This window comes from Pocillopora verrucosa, chromosome 1, assembly GCF_036669915.1.
Source record: "Pocillopora verrucosa isolate sample1 chromosome 1, ASM3666991v2, whole genome shotgun sequence".
NCBI lineage: Eukaryota > Metazoa > Cnidaria > Anthozoa > Scleractinia > Pocilloporidae > Pocillopora > Pocillopora verrucosa.
Window position 1 is genome coordinate 14,329,890 of NC_089312.1, and position 14,964 is coordinate 14,344,853.

At 39.8% G+C, this 14,964-nt stretch overlaps 2 protein-coding genes across 3 annotated transcripts in view; both read left to right on the forward strand.

The window, feature by feature from the left end:
- LOC131784609 (fibroblast growth factor receptor-like 1) overlaps positions 1-14,964 on the forward strand; it is an 89,408-nt gene that overhangs the window by 19,929 nt on the left and 54,515 nt on the right. The gene's annotated exons all lie outside the window — the stretch shown is intronic.
- LOC131775673 (uncharacterized) lies at positions 151-12,886 on the forward strand. Its single transcript, XM_066159541.1, has 6 exons — positions 151-283; positions 8,116-8,355; positions 8,528-8,800; positions 9,231-9,263; positions 11,323-11,457; positions 12,381-12,886. Exons 1-6 carry the CDS (start codon positions 238-240, stop codon positions 12,830-12,832), a joined length of 1,179 nt encoding a protein of 392 aa, XP_066015638.1. The 5' UTR covers positions 151-237; the 3' UTR covers positions 12,833-12,886.

Below are 14,964 nucleotides of genomic sequence, written 5' to 3' on the forward strand. Positions count from 1 at the left end.
AAAATACATGCTATCTATATTTTTCTTTCTTTTAGATGCCAAGGGGCCTCTTAGTGAAGGCCAGGTCGTTGCTCCAAATTCAAGGCTTGGTTCCATTCCGTTTGAAATGTAAAGTTTCTTCTGAGTTGCACTGACGGGTCGGATGAAATGTGGATGTCGGCATAGGGAAGCACCGGATTGTCCAGAGAAAAATGTCTCGCTGCGATGGAAGATGCATCCAAGGTCATTTGAAATGTGATGGAACAAGTGACTGGTCGTAATGGATCCGATAATAGAGGATGTCGTGGAAAAACAAATAGTTTTATTAATGTAATGAGTTGTGAGATGAATTTTTTTCTGTTTCCTCTTACCGTAATGATTCGATTTAGCACCCTCGTTCAAGGGTGCTCCCAAGAATTTGGTTTTGTCAATAAGTGCCCGTATTCAAAGACTTTATATTGTCCTTCATTTATGATGTAAGTAATTTTTCGATGAGACCATCGAATCCTAAGCGATAAATAATAAACACCCGCTGTTTATCAAACTGTCGTAGGCTTGACATGAAGCGAAATGTATTTTGTTTAGCTTGTAGCAAGAGATGAAAGTGTTATGGCTTTTGAAAAAATAAAGTAGATGAATTTAAAAATACAACGCATAGCCAGCTTGAAATACGCGCGCTTTAAGATATTAGAAACAATAGATGAAACAATAAGTTTCGAGGCCTCTGTTTCTTAGCTCCGCCTTGACAATTAATGAGCCAAGGCAGTATTCCCTTCGGAGGAAAGTGCGCGTGATCTCCGACCAATGAGAGCCTCCCTGTTTACGCTTCGGCGCTTATATTACAGATCTATAACATTTTCGCCACTGCAAGTAAATGTCGCGAGAACAATGGGCATTCTGCCAATGCCTTATTCCAATAGGTGTCCCTATTCCTGTAAGCGCCTTTATTCTGTTTCAGTGATAGTACTGTTAGAGTATGCACTTTGAAATCAACCGTGGTCCTTTTTCCTGTAATTGCTCAATTAGGTCTTATTACAAGAACCGTGGTCTACGTCTTAGTCTCTCCACTATTATGTCCAAGCGAGTGCACAGTTCCTTCAAACGAATGATTTCGTCTTAAAATTATGCGACGATTGCTGTGCTGCTCGTTCTAGCTAGGAAGGATCCATGGATAACATGTCCGTTTTCCATTCTTTTTCAATGAACATCAGTGCTTTGATTTCGCTGCTCCTTAAAGCGCTCTGTTCGAATAAGCACCCTCCCTTAAGGTACCATCAGTTATTAAGCTCATGGGCACCACAGAACAAAAAAAGAAACAGTGAATTTGAAGAAAACTCTCTGTAGGATTTTTTTCGAGACCGTCCTCAAAAACTGTTTTTAACGGGATTTTTCCATAACATTAGCATATTTATGACGATGCTATACCACACCTACTATTTCAAACTTCCAAACTTAGGTCACTCATGTGTGAAAGTCGTTCGACTGCAAAAGGGAGAGGTGATTTTTGAGTGCTCTTAATGGTCTCAAGTAGAGCCTGTCAGAGCGGTGGAAAACCGTATTTGGCCATCTTTTCTTGAGATAGATAGCTGTTTTAAAACAATTGTGTCAAGTCAATGTTATAGAAAACTATTTAAGAGGCTGTCTCTCTTACTTCCACCTGGTCAATTTTGCGTCAAAAATAATTTTTGCTTGAAACTCTGTCAACAGAAGGACTTTACCTAGGAAAGAACTAAATTAGATTTGGTTTGATTCGAAATAATTTTCTGACCGCATTAGGGGCCATAATTATTTCCCAGTTCGTAGGGACAGTCGCAACGTCTCGAAAATTGAAAATTTGGCATATTTTGTAACATTGTAAAATATTTGATTCGCATAGTTAAGCCACAGAATTTATATCAGATTGCTTAAAACCTTTCTAGTTTGCCAAGAAAGTTAGAATTTGCCCTCTCAATATATTTGAAAAGGCGAATTTCAGCATATTCTGACCACTAAAAAACGCCATCGGCAGATGGCCGTAGATAACCTTGATTTAGACGTTAAGTTTTGAGATTCGGGACCTGGTTGACAAGTCTATCCTACACAGCCATTAATTTTAGACCTTTATATGCAAAAACATTCTCAAAAGTTATGACCGTTTGAATTAGCACATGTACGAGCATTCGCGTTTTTTTCGCTTACATTAAAATCGAACCACTGGAGCAGATTTCGTCATAAATACAGCTTACCCGCTTTGCAGCCCGGCTTCATGGCTCACTTCAGAATTTTTCTAATAACCAAATTGGTGAAATCCATAATAACCTCAACAAATAGCTAGGTATTGCCTTCGAAAAGTAGGCGGCATCCATTGTGATTCGTGGTATCAAAACAAATGTCGGAATTGGCCACATTTCGCGGTGAATCACCCATTTAACATCGCTACAGAGCTGAATTTTTTTCCAAAATCGGAATATAAACTCTCCATGTCTGGAATCTAAGGGGGAAATGAAGGTTTTAGGCTTCTGAAGAGAAGAAATAATCGCTTAAATTTAGATCACGACGATCCAGTTCGATGTTATACTGTTCTCACAAAGGTCCGCACAAAAGAGAAGACCGCTGATAGCTTGAAAATCTAACGTTGCCCCTTGGTTTGCTTACGGCCCATCCTGTTCGTAGAGACGAGTGGGCGAAGTATCCCCAAGAAGTGGATACCAGCTGTATCTATCGACGAGAACTTAAGGGTCCAGTCCCTTTTGATTGCATCATACTGGCTTAACCTGCTGACTGTATGCTTTCCAACGTCCAGGTGCAGCTCTAGCCACGAAAACGTTTCGAACACTTCAACACATCTAAGGACAGAGCATTCAAACAATGGCGTAGTACTCTCTGTTTCCTTGCTGCTCTTTGAACGACGCTTGACCAAACGCTTTTCAGGAGGATCATAAAGCCCTTGATGATATGGTTTGAAGGGACGTTTGACCTTGGTGCTTGATATAAATTACGTCATATGGAATGTACTTCCCTTTACCGATGCCATAACATTTCCAAACTCTTAGACCGGTATCTCCATATTCGGAGTTGTGGAAGCTACAAAAATGCTCAATCTTATTTATATAGAGAGTGTTCTTTGATTCGTCGACTATGCTCTGCAGCTGTTGTTCCCTTTACTGGGTGTTGCGTCAATGCATCTCTCATGTCCACGGCAGGTAGAACATCGTGCCCTTTGTTGCAGTAAGCACGAATAGAGGACTTCCTTGGACAGAGGATACGATCGCGAATGTCTTTACCAGACTGCGGCTCCGAGTAGTGATAACTATGAACTTCAACCCCAACTCCTTTTGCGACATCTCTTACAGTAGTTACTAGGGAGCTGTTGTGATAGCAACCGGCTTCATCTGACCTCAGATGGACTTTCTGCAGCAAAGGATTCTTGACAGCTGCTTCAGAAGATCTACGAGAATTGACGTAACTGCATATCAGTCCTGAGTACACTGATCAAAGAGGTGAGCGTACGAGATGACTTCCATCGTGTTAGACTGGCTTCGAGACACAATGCTACTAATGTGCCAACTTAACCCTCTTTTTCCGTACCAGTCACTTTGCTTCTCTCTATAGCGCAGCTGCAGAAACTTCATGGCGGAACAGCTACATTGGATAAGTAACGCTATAGAACATTTTCAATGGAGTATCCAAAGTAATCCTGGACTGCGTAGGCTTTATTAAGCTGTTCTCTGTGTCCGTGAGTGCCGTGCGTTAGACTTAAAGAATGTCATTGACCTTACGTTTAAATACCCCCAGAGACTCTGTGTTCCTTATATCGCATGGTAGACTGTTCCATAATGTGGCGCCACTGTAGCTAAAGCTTTTTCGGTAATAATTAGTGCGCGGTAATGGAACATTGAGCTTATTTTCAGAGTCCTTGAGGTCATAAGCAGAGTCACGCCACGTAAACTTTGAACACAGATAATCTGGAGCTAGCCCGTGCAGACATCTAAACATCATGGTGGCTTTGTGAATTTCCTGCTGGCGTGCAAGATTTTTCCACCTTAAAAACTCGAGTAGCTCAGTTGCATCAGCATCATAATTAGAGAATGTCAACGCACGGGCTGCTCTATTCTGCAATTTCTGCATTTTCTGCAATTTTCTAGTAGCGTTTACCCACAGTTACCCCAAACAATGTCACAGTAATCAAAGTGATGTTTTACCAAGGCTTGGTAAACGAGATGTAAGGTTAATGCTGGGATCAGGTGCCTAATTCGCTTTAGGACCCCGATACCAGAGGCGATCTTTTTGGTTAATTTTTCGATGTGACTATGCCAATCGAGTTTATCGTCTACTATTACATCAAGCGATTTCGTAGCTGTAACCTGGCTCACTTGAGTATTGTTCATTGTAATTGTTGGTGAAGCTGTGAGAGTATTCAGTCTCTGCCTCGACCTTATTAATGTGAGCTTTCCACTGGACGATTGCCTCCGAAGATTTCTGGATGTCGTACAACAAGTCATTTTTTTGGTCATCGCTTTAAAAACTTAAGATTTTGTTATCCTTAACAATCTGTTGCATCTTCTGCAAAACGAAAGTAATCTCGTTTCATTGAGGGCAGAGAAGCGTGTGTTGATGTGAGCATTGTTCCTGGAAATCTGGATCGTTTGGATCGCTGAGACCAAACTTACGACAGTGGTCGAGACATTCGCCCTCATCTTCCTGGCAGTGACTCTGAAACTGAGTTTTGAGGTACCTCTTACCCTCGCTGAGGGCTCTCCGCAGTTCTTCTGCCACTTTCTTTGCGAGCCCAATCAGATCAAGCTCGTCCACTGTTCGGAGGAGTTGCGCGAACCCCGTCGACCCATCAGCTGCTGTGTTATCCAGGCCGCTAAGGGACTTCTGTTGATAGGCTTCCCTTACCTCGAGGATGCGAAATAGGGTTGAACGGCTTAGTGGTTCAAATTGTTCTTCTTCGCAGAACTGAAGGTACTGCTTGACCATTGTTGACCTTGTGACTTTGAGAATGACATTTGGCATTGTGATCTTCTCGCCACTGCTGAGCCTCAGTTTCCTTGTTCTAAATGACAAGTCTTGATAAAAGTACGGGCGGTTCGCGAAGTCTAAGAAATGGTCAAGCTTTATTGGCGGACAGTCGAACTCGATGACACGGGGACTTTTCGACCAAAGAACCTGGACCACACTCTCTTGCATGAGCTCTAGCGCGTCTAATTCGCCACTCGCTTAACTTTGCGTAGGGCTCGTGGATTTTCTAAAGTGTCTTCACTGGATATCGATACGTATATAGGCTTAGAATTTGGGTCTTCAAGGTACTCGTTATGGCGTTGCTGTAGGCCTGCATCAACGGTAAAAGGTCTAAGTAGCTGGTCCCTGTAAAACAGGCCTGAAATAGCTGTTTTCCAGCCTTGGGCGCTATGATATCACAAACGAGAGTACAAGCTTCAGTAGCGTTGTCAATGCAAATCTCTTTCTCGTGTTCTTTTGCCTCCTCCCATGTACTTTTCAGCTGAAAGGTCAAGGGACTGACGCGGCCAGCACCGGTTGCTACCGGGTTCAGTTTCTCCATGGCATCTGTAAACGCTGACATTGCTAACTCGCTGGTACTTTCAGCTGCCTCGTCGTCTCCAGAGCCTGGCTGTTGGTCTCAGATCTGCATCCCAGAGTCCAATCAGCTGTAAAGGCATTTGCTTTCGGTCGAGGCGGCGTCGCGGCAAGCTTTATTGGTGGCAGGCATTGATGTGAATGTTGCAAGATTTAAAGCTGCCATTCGTTTGGCGAGTCTGGGAGTTGAGAAAATCAAACAAAAATTTGAAGTTCTCTCACCATGTGATTGACTGCATGGTGTGTCCACACTGAAATCTTTGCGCGCATTGTTGCGAAAGAAGCAATACGCGCAAAAAATTCCGTTCTGTTCACCATCAGCACCACCGCGTGCAATTGTATGGTACATTAATCAACCAGTTTCTCTTTTTAAGTCATCCAACTGAAAGCCAAAACACTATTTGTCTATTTTTTCGAAAATGTTGCCCATTTTGGCCACGTACCTGTAAACATAACTTGATTGCTGCATCAGCAATGTTGCGCAAAATGTTATAGTGTGTGGCCACGCCGAGAAAACAATTTTGCTTGCACGCAACATTTCAATTGAACATTTGTGCGTAAAAGTTCTTTAGGTGTCAATACATATGATGGTCTGCTTTATCTATGGGATCAGGTAGCGTTATATCACCTATAAGGTTCGTCCTCTTCCTGAGTACTTTTTTAGGGACGTTGCCCTTAAAGGGCAACAACGTCATGTTCTCCGCGAGTTTGATCTTGTGCAGCTTGTAACAAGATACTTAGATTCCTGAAAAGCACGAAATACAACAATAATGCAAAATGATAATAAGCAGCAATACTTATAGATAACATAAAAATTGTTGCACTGTGATCACGTGACCCCGGGTACTCTCTTAAATTTAGGATAGGGGGTGTGTTGCAAAGGTTGTTAAACTCTGACTCTATATAGGGATAAAAGGGCGAAAATCGATGCCTGCTCGTTTTTATATCAATAACACAAAAGAGCTTTGTGTAAATGTATAAATGTCAAAAACAGAAGGAATGTTATTTTGCATCGGCGTAAACATTGGTGTCAAATTACTCTCCAAGTTTATTTATCTAGTATCTCGCCTTGCGTGTATGACATAAAAAAATACTTTTGTAAACATGTAGATGTTAGAAATAAGGTAGGGCAGTAAAACCTAATGTATTGCGCATTTTTTAGTGCAGTTGCTGTGTTTCCCGACTATATACATAATTGACTAACGGTACAATTTTGTGGTGTTGAAAACTTAGGTAGTAGATTTCAAGTTTGCTTCAGAGCAATGTTACAAGTCGAAGTGTGATTTAACTTATCAAGTTGCACTAGCTGCCACATGGCCTTCATGTGGTATCACGACGTATCTTGGGACGAAATTACAGCAGTTGTTTTGTTTTATACTCACTCGCGTGCGAGCTTTGGCCCAAATTTTAATCAAGTTCCAAAATACTGAATTCTGACATTTACCGCACCTCAACATATGTGTAGATATTATCTTAACTTAAACCCTGCCCCACATTTCAGGACAATACCTGGCTGGTAAGCTAAAATTTACATAAAACCATACTTACGGGAACCTGTTGGAACGAGTTCCGCAAAGATAGTGTTAATTTCCCTTGACATGTCGAGATGAACTGCATTTTTAGTATTTAGCTGCTTTTTTCGGCCGTTGAGCAGCGGGTACTGGCAAGTGCAACGTGGTCGCCAGTTTTTACCCATGTTTCCTCTATGCTTTTCGCAAATCCAAAGTTTTTCAAGTTGATCAGGGGAAAGGTCGTCTGGCAACCCTGACCTGTTAGCGATAAGCACATATTCTTGTACCGTTCCTCTAAGCTGACCTAAGTGACATGCTTGTAGATGATCATTGATATCACCTCTACATTCTGAAGGCTTTATCAACCTCGCTGAAGAATGAAGCCTCTCTGGTTTCGAAAAAGCACTTGCCAGCCATACTACACTTGCAGGCCTTCCAGGAAAAATAAAGGGCCAGCGGGTTCACCTGCAATGGTTAATGCGGACCTCTGTTATGCGCGATAATGCAATCGTTCAGCTTTAAATTCCAAATTTTAGCCCCCAAACTTCGACACATAAACTTACAAGTGGAGTTCTAGGACCGATTCTTGAAGAGAATGCAGCTGCAATCCAAAGTTTCAACAGGACATTAAGCGCAAAACATGGCTTTAGTTTTCAAGTTTAGTTCGCAACAACGAGTCAAAGAGGAGTATCGACAGATGCCGACCGCTGAAGTTTGGAGTTATTTGCTGGAGTTATCATAAAGCTCACCAGTTTGGGGAGCGAGGAATATCTGAAATGACTACCGATCTAAAATGGAATGGCGAAGCCTTAATCCAATACCAGGAATGGCCAAGTTTCATACAGACGATGTTGATATGCTTAATCCTAGGAGATAAACATTTTCATGTCATTTACAGTACATTATCGACTGAGTTTTGAAAATTCATCTTCTCTTGCAAATGTTAGTTCATCCACATTTCCTTGTAGTTCTGATAATATGGTAGATACGTGATTTTATGAGTGTAATTAGTTGTTAAAATACAGCCTATTTTTCTTTCTTTTAGAAGCCAAAACCTGCCAAGCAGACCAGTTTACTTGTGCCGATAAAAGTTGTATTCCATTGTTTTGGAGGTGTGATGGTCTTGGTGATTGCCATGATAGGTCAGATGAAAATGGATGTCCAACGACGGCTCCTCTGGTTTGTTCAAAAGAAATGTTTCACTGTGATGGAGACTGCATACAAGGTCATTTGCAATGTGATGGAAAAAACGATTGTGGTGATGGATCCGATGAGAGAGGATGTGGTGAGTATAAAAAGTGTTCATTCATGAATGAGAAGATGCGATTTTTCCGCTCAGTACGAAAAAGAAAATACTGAAGTTGAGGAAAAATCTATCGATAAGTTTTATAAAAAGTACAACTGTTGTTTTTGACCAAACATTGAAGTTTTAGATTTTCTTGTGTCTTATGCTGCAGCTGCGCCCCAGTTGAGGCGGTCGTCTCCTCCAAGGCTCGTTGAACAAATGAGACAAAAGGAAGTCAAGCTGATCTGTAACGTGAGCGATGCTAAAAATTACATTTGGTATAAGGATGAGAGAAAGATTCATCTGCCCTCTGATCGGTATTTTGTAAAATCACATTGGTATCTGCAAATTACGGACGTTCTTAAATCGGACAGTGGAACGTTTGTTTGCTTGGCTTCCAATAGCTATGGAAAATTAAATTGCACAGTGAGGTTGATTGTTGAAGGTAAGAGTTTTTGAAACTTTGAGCAAATATTAAATTGGGTTTGTTGTTTGTGTGATGATTTGATTTCGTTTCCACTCAATACAACAGAAAAAGAAAGAAAATACTAACGTGGAGGAAAAATCTATCGATGAGTTTTATTAAATGAAAAACTTTTGTTTATGATCCAACATTGAATATTTTCGACTTCGAAAGGAGAGCTGTGATCTTAGTTATTGGAAAACTATTTGATATCTAAATGTTCTATAGTTAGAGTTGAAAATTGTATTTTGGTGTAAGGTTGTCTCAGTGCTCTTCATCATGTCCAGCTTTTGAGTTTAAAGGAAACGTTTTGCAAGTGTGATATGAAAAAAGAAAGGAATTTGCTTATTAGCCCTGGGGTATTGGTCATTGGTAGTTGGTGTGTGAAAAAACAGTTTTTTCTTTTGTTCAGATCCAACGGCTTCACCTACAAATGTTTTAGGAGGTACAGTTCATTGATATATTATATAACTTAATTGATTCTAGTTATTATATAGCAAGGTAGTCTTGAAGTAGATCCGAGCGTTCTGATCGGTTCTTACTTGGTCGGTATTTTGCCATACGGACTGTTTCCACGGAAACGGTCATACGCCCTGTATTTTTCTTTTGATAAGCAAGCAAGTTATAGAACAAATTTAACTCAATAACCTCGCTTGCTCGAGCCACAATGGGGAATATTGGCCCCCAGTCGTTTTTTGTAAGAACCTGGCTGCAATTGGTCCAGACTGCCAAGACCTGGGCCAATATTTCCCAGTACGGCCCTTTCGCTCGCTTGGTAAGAAGTTTTTATCTTAGATTACAAATGCCTTTTTTGTGTAGCTCTTTACTTTTGAAGCAGATTGTCAAGAAGTAAAAAAGGAATATGCGTCCTAGGCTGCCAAGCGCGATAAAAATGCGGGGTTTGTGGTCATATTCCTAATGCATTTGAAGACTGTTATGTGAAAGCTAGGTTACTATTAAGAATCTTAGACCGCGTTTTCAGTTTCTTGATTTCAAAAACGTTTTGAAATGGCGCCGGGAGAATAAAAATATTGTGGGTTATGAAGCAAACTTCTTCTGCTGAATGGAGGAAATTTGCATGATCACTCGACGATCATTTCGTGGGAAGTAGACTGTAATACATCTAATCACTTCATGTTAAGGAGGCTTGGTTAACCTTGAGCTGTTCAACATAAAACCACTAGATTAAAATACTCTTATGAGCTTGCCTTAATTCAAGGCTGAATGTAAGCGATGTATCACAGTGGTTGCTCTAAAGTTATAAATATTTATTAAAGTTACTAATATTTACTAAAGTAAGTAATATTTGTTAAATAAATTCCCACGTCGCTTAGCTGCATTTTTTAGGATCTAATCCTGAGACATTAAAAAAAAACCAGGATAAACAGGATATGAGATAGAGGAAGAAAACTGAAAAAGTAAAATCCATTTAAAACAAACTAGCTGTTTCTGTATTTAGAAACTTGGATGTAACAAGCTCTGCTTATAATAAGTGTTGGCCTCAATTACTTTTCCAAAACTTTCAGCTCCTTTCGGTTGCGAAAGCTTTAAAAACAAAACCTTGCCGGGAGAGCAAGACAACGAAATTAGTTAAGTTCCTACTACTTTAGTCTCTGGACGTTTCCAAAAAGCCAAATATTGTTGAATTTACAGGAAACTATTTGTGGGTTAATCATAAACATTACAATTTCCTCAAATGTGATTAGTGCACTAACGCTTTATTTTTCACTAATTATTTTGTAGAGTTGTAATCGAACAGTGTAACAAGACAGTTGGCTGTAATCGGACACTTGTTATCTGACAGTTGAAGAAGCCAATCGTACTTAGTCCACTAAGCTAATCAACTTATAAAAAAATTGATCACAATAACCATAGCAACAACCACTTATCCTAAGAAAAACTGGGGAATTTCCAAAATGGAGGAATTTTCAACTTGAGACAATTGTTCTAAATGTATTTTTATCGGAAATCGTGATGGTTATGATTAATTGGTCGAGATTAACAAATCGCTTCGCGTTCGTCCGATTTGTTAATCAAAAGTATAATTACATACCGAAGTGGACTCCACTTGATCCTATCACCACTATTGCGCATGAAGTGCTATAATTTTGTACGAAATGCGACACGTTCTCATTTTTCGGTGAATAGTTACAATCTACACAGACTAAGGTCGTTCTCTATCATCTTAACATGTTGTTGTTTTTGCGGATATCACCTTTATTTTTTATAGCTGGACCAACGTTTGGGAATTTAGGCAATGGGCTCGATTGAAAACCTATACTGCTAAACTAAAAGTAGAGAATCGTGGCATGATGCGAATGGCTAAGAGAGAAGAGTTCGAGGTACAGCCATCTCCTCCAACTTGTACTAAGAAAACACCAGCTCATCTCGTCAAAACCCTGCTCCCAGTGTGACCTTGCATGTTCATGTTCCTCCTGACTTCTATTGCGTATGAAGTCTTTGATGATAAGAAATGATAACCTTGAAACGTATCCGTTCCTCAGATAAGGCTCGCGATGCTCTTGTCCCTGGAATCGTCTCGGCAGGCGTGCTAATTACCGTAGCTGCTTTATCTTTTATCTGCTGGCGCCGTCGATCCCGATCCAAGGAACCCGTGAATAGTGCAATTTCAATGTCAGGTTAGTCTAACTTGGGTTAGAGGTTTAAAGATCTCTTTGTTACTTCTTTGTTTGTGTAGGCTATGTACTGAAAGCCGAAAGCTCGCGTGTTTGAGTCAGAGAACGCCCTTTGATCTCATTATGAGTTTTAACCGTGCTGGGCCATATTTTTAATATTATTAAGGTGATTCCTCGGTATTGAACTGTGCATCTTGTATTGGGCATAAAAATCACGTAATCAGGCGAGTAAGCGCGCGCATATTCCGAGAATACGGTATTGTTTTTCAATAAGGGGACTGCGTAATGAGGTAGGATGGTCTTTAGCTCGTGGACGAGCATGGTGACCCATATTTTTTAATTGCACAATTATTGTTTATAAATTCTCCCCTTTAAATTGGGCAAATTAAAAAACATTCATCGAATTGGAAAAAAAGATATTGCTAATATCGTGCAGAGACTGTTACTCGATGATGCAAATTATGACTTAAAAACAACGACTCGAGGAACGTTTTGAGTTGATGTCATTTAAAATTGCATGATTTTTTCGCGAATTACATATCAAATTGTTCTATACGTTCAAGACTTTCAACTTATAGAGTTTTTCAGTTTTAAAATGTTACTTTAGCCACCCTTGCTTCCAGCTGCAGCAAAATGTGCCGCGAATCAATGAAATGACGCGCATGATTAGTGCTAGAATAGGCATAAGTGGGGTACGTTTGGCTCATCACATCTCTTAAACGAGTATGGTGACCTACCTTTGAAATTGTACTTTTCGAAACAGACATTGGAAGGGAACATTTGAAGAAAGTCGAAAAAAGAATTGTTCAATAACTTTATTTTTTTCTGAGGAATCACCTCAACGGGTTTTGATTAAAAATCTTACTCCAATAAATTTTTACTATAGAACTCTCAGCCAACAACATGTCCTTATTTTTTGCTTTCAGAACTTGAATTTGAATACGACGCGTTCGTTATTTTCAGCTCCCAAGACTCGGATTGGGTGACTAAAACTCTAATTCTAACTTTGGAGGAAAAGCACGGTTTTAAATGCTGTGTACACTACAGAGATTTCGTTGTCGGAGTACCTTTTCGTGAAAATATGGTCAACAGTGTTTACAAGTCAAGAAAAACAATAGCTGTGGTGTCTAATAACTTTTTCAATAGCAATTATTGCGGTTCTGAAATGGATTACGCCCTTCACCGACTCATGGAAAGGAGAGATAACAGTTTAGTCGTCATCAAACTTGATGATGTGGACAGAGGAAAACTCCCAAAGGAGCTGCGAAAAAGGAGCTTCATAGACCTTTCAAAGAATGTTGAAAAGGAACACTGGGAAAGAAAATTGGTTAAATGTTTAACGATCCCTAGCGACTTGTCACAGGAACAGATTTTGTAACAAGCTTTTTGATAATTAGGTTTTAACTACTTTTGTATGTGCGGTAACTAACTCGAAACGTGGCGCTGTATAAGTATATAAATAATATTTATCATTTGCGCTGAATAACCAATTTACTTTGTGCTTTCCCTTCAATTCCATGTGCTTTCAAGTGAGATCGTGACGCCTTGAGCTGAAGACACCGATTTTTTTTCTGCGCAATCAGTACAGAAAAATTTACTAGAGATCGAACGCACTTTACTAATCTTTGATCATTACTAGTTTTATTACTATTTTGTACTTCATTCCTGAGCTACCAAATAATTTTGCTTTCGTTCGTGTGTTCCGGCCTATTTATTATTATTCAGGGACATTGTTAGTTACTTAATGCTTAATGACATTGAAGTAAACCAAGTTGCTAGTCAGAAAATTATGCAATATGGATACTGGCTCATCAGATTTTGGAAAAATGTTTATTACGCAGTTCGCAGAACCACACAAGCGTGAGACTCAACAAATTATTTACAGGTATTCCAAAGAAAATCCACAAATGTTCCAGTAAGCAGGCCGAGTAAACACTCAGTTAGGCAATAAGGCAGGTTTTCTACGAACAAAAATTACACCTTTAGCAAGCGAAATTACAATACATACGAAATACGATGGAACTTACCGACTATTTCTAGTTTAGGGTAACCATAACTCAACAATTTTGGTTAGCAAAATATGCTAGTACAAACACGGTAACTAGTTCTTTTTCGACAAAGCTCATGGTCGATGTCCCGGATGTTGACGTCAAAATGCAGGCACTCAATGGGAGCTACAACATTTTCATGCTCGATTTAACAAATAGAGTCCAATAGTACATCGTTAAGGACCAATTAAAATGTGATTCAGATCATCACATAAAGTGCTCTAATTTTTGCCAGCGGAACCTATATTAAGCGGTCAACATGTATTAAGGGGCGGTAACCATTCCTTGTGGGTGACCGCTTAATACTGGTTTGACCTACATTAGTTTTACCAAAACTTGACGCATAATTTTGTGTAAACATCACAATATCTTTATCAATATCTTAAAACTTGTGCAATATGGATACGGGCTCGTCAGATTTGGGAAAAATATTTTTATGATCGATACCGCTCTTACTTTAGCCAGCAATACTTGGAGTGTGAAGCTTAGTGAAGGTCTTCTGTGAAAATCTAGGAGGTCCATGTTGAGTCCTTTGGCGAGTGTAAAGAGCCGTGACAGAGTATATACGGCCAAGGAAACGTGCAAAGCAAAGTTGAGATAGTTCTTCCGCAATATCCTTTCTCTTCCTTAGTCATGATGACATTTCAGTAATACAGTTAGAAGGCTTTTGTTTTCAATATCTATGGAAACCAAGGATTTTGCCCGTGTCTCGTTCTTAGCTATAATTAGCTAATTGATACTGAAAGTATTATGGACTTTGGGAATTAAGGAAAATTTCGCTCACTGCTGGCCAATCGCAGCACACATTAGATCTTGACAAGTGCTTCTCGTTATTGACGGAAGTTTGTGTCTCACCCTTTAGATCACATGTTTTGTTTTATTTTTTTCCCTCAGGATTCTGAGAAATGTAATATCGCCTAACTAAGTTGGCCGTCCTTGTTTCTATAATCGGAGACTTGTTTTCTTATGCCAGAGTTTTCCTTTGTAGTTGGTTACGTGTTTGAATTTTAACCCCCAGGGTTATACAGAATAACCACTTGAAATCAGTCTGGTTTTACAACACGATCTTAATCATGACCTTAACTAGTTAGTGCAGGAAGTTTGCTCGTGCTGTTCAAAAAGGTCTGAGAAAACCTGTCGGCACCAAAAGGAAGACTCAGCTGTAAAACCTACGAGTCCGCTGGTAGAAGTCTGAAGTAGAAGTAGAATGAATTTTCTTGTCATTCCTTCCTAGTATTTATCTGCCGAAATAACAAGTGATCAGACAGAATGACTTCGCTTTAAGGGATGGGTTGAAACAAAACACCATTGGATCAGTTTGGACAGGTCAACCGGTACATGAAATTATAAACGTTGCACGACATTGATTAGAAACCGAAACATTCCGAGATATTTTAGACAAGACAACCTAAACTGTAACTGATATTGGTTTTCTGGTATAATTACCCGCCACTTGGAGTGT

Coding starts and splice junctions, on each gene's coding strand:
- LOC131775673 (XM_066159541.1), top strand. CDS start 238: ATGGAACAAGTGACTGGTCGTAATGGATCCGATAATAGAGGATGTC. Junction 8,356..8,527: donor ATCCGATGAGAGAGGATGTG/GTGAGTATAAAA, acceptor CTTATGCTGCAG/CTGCGCCCCAGTTGAGGCGG. Junction 8,801..9,230: donor AGTGAGGTTGATTGTTGAAG/GTAAGAGTTTTT, acceptor TCTTTTGTTCAG/ATCCAACGGCTTCACCTACA.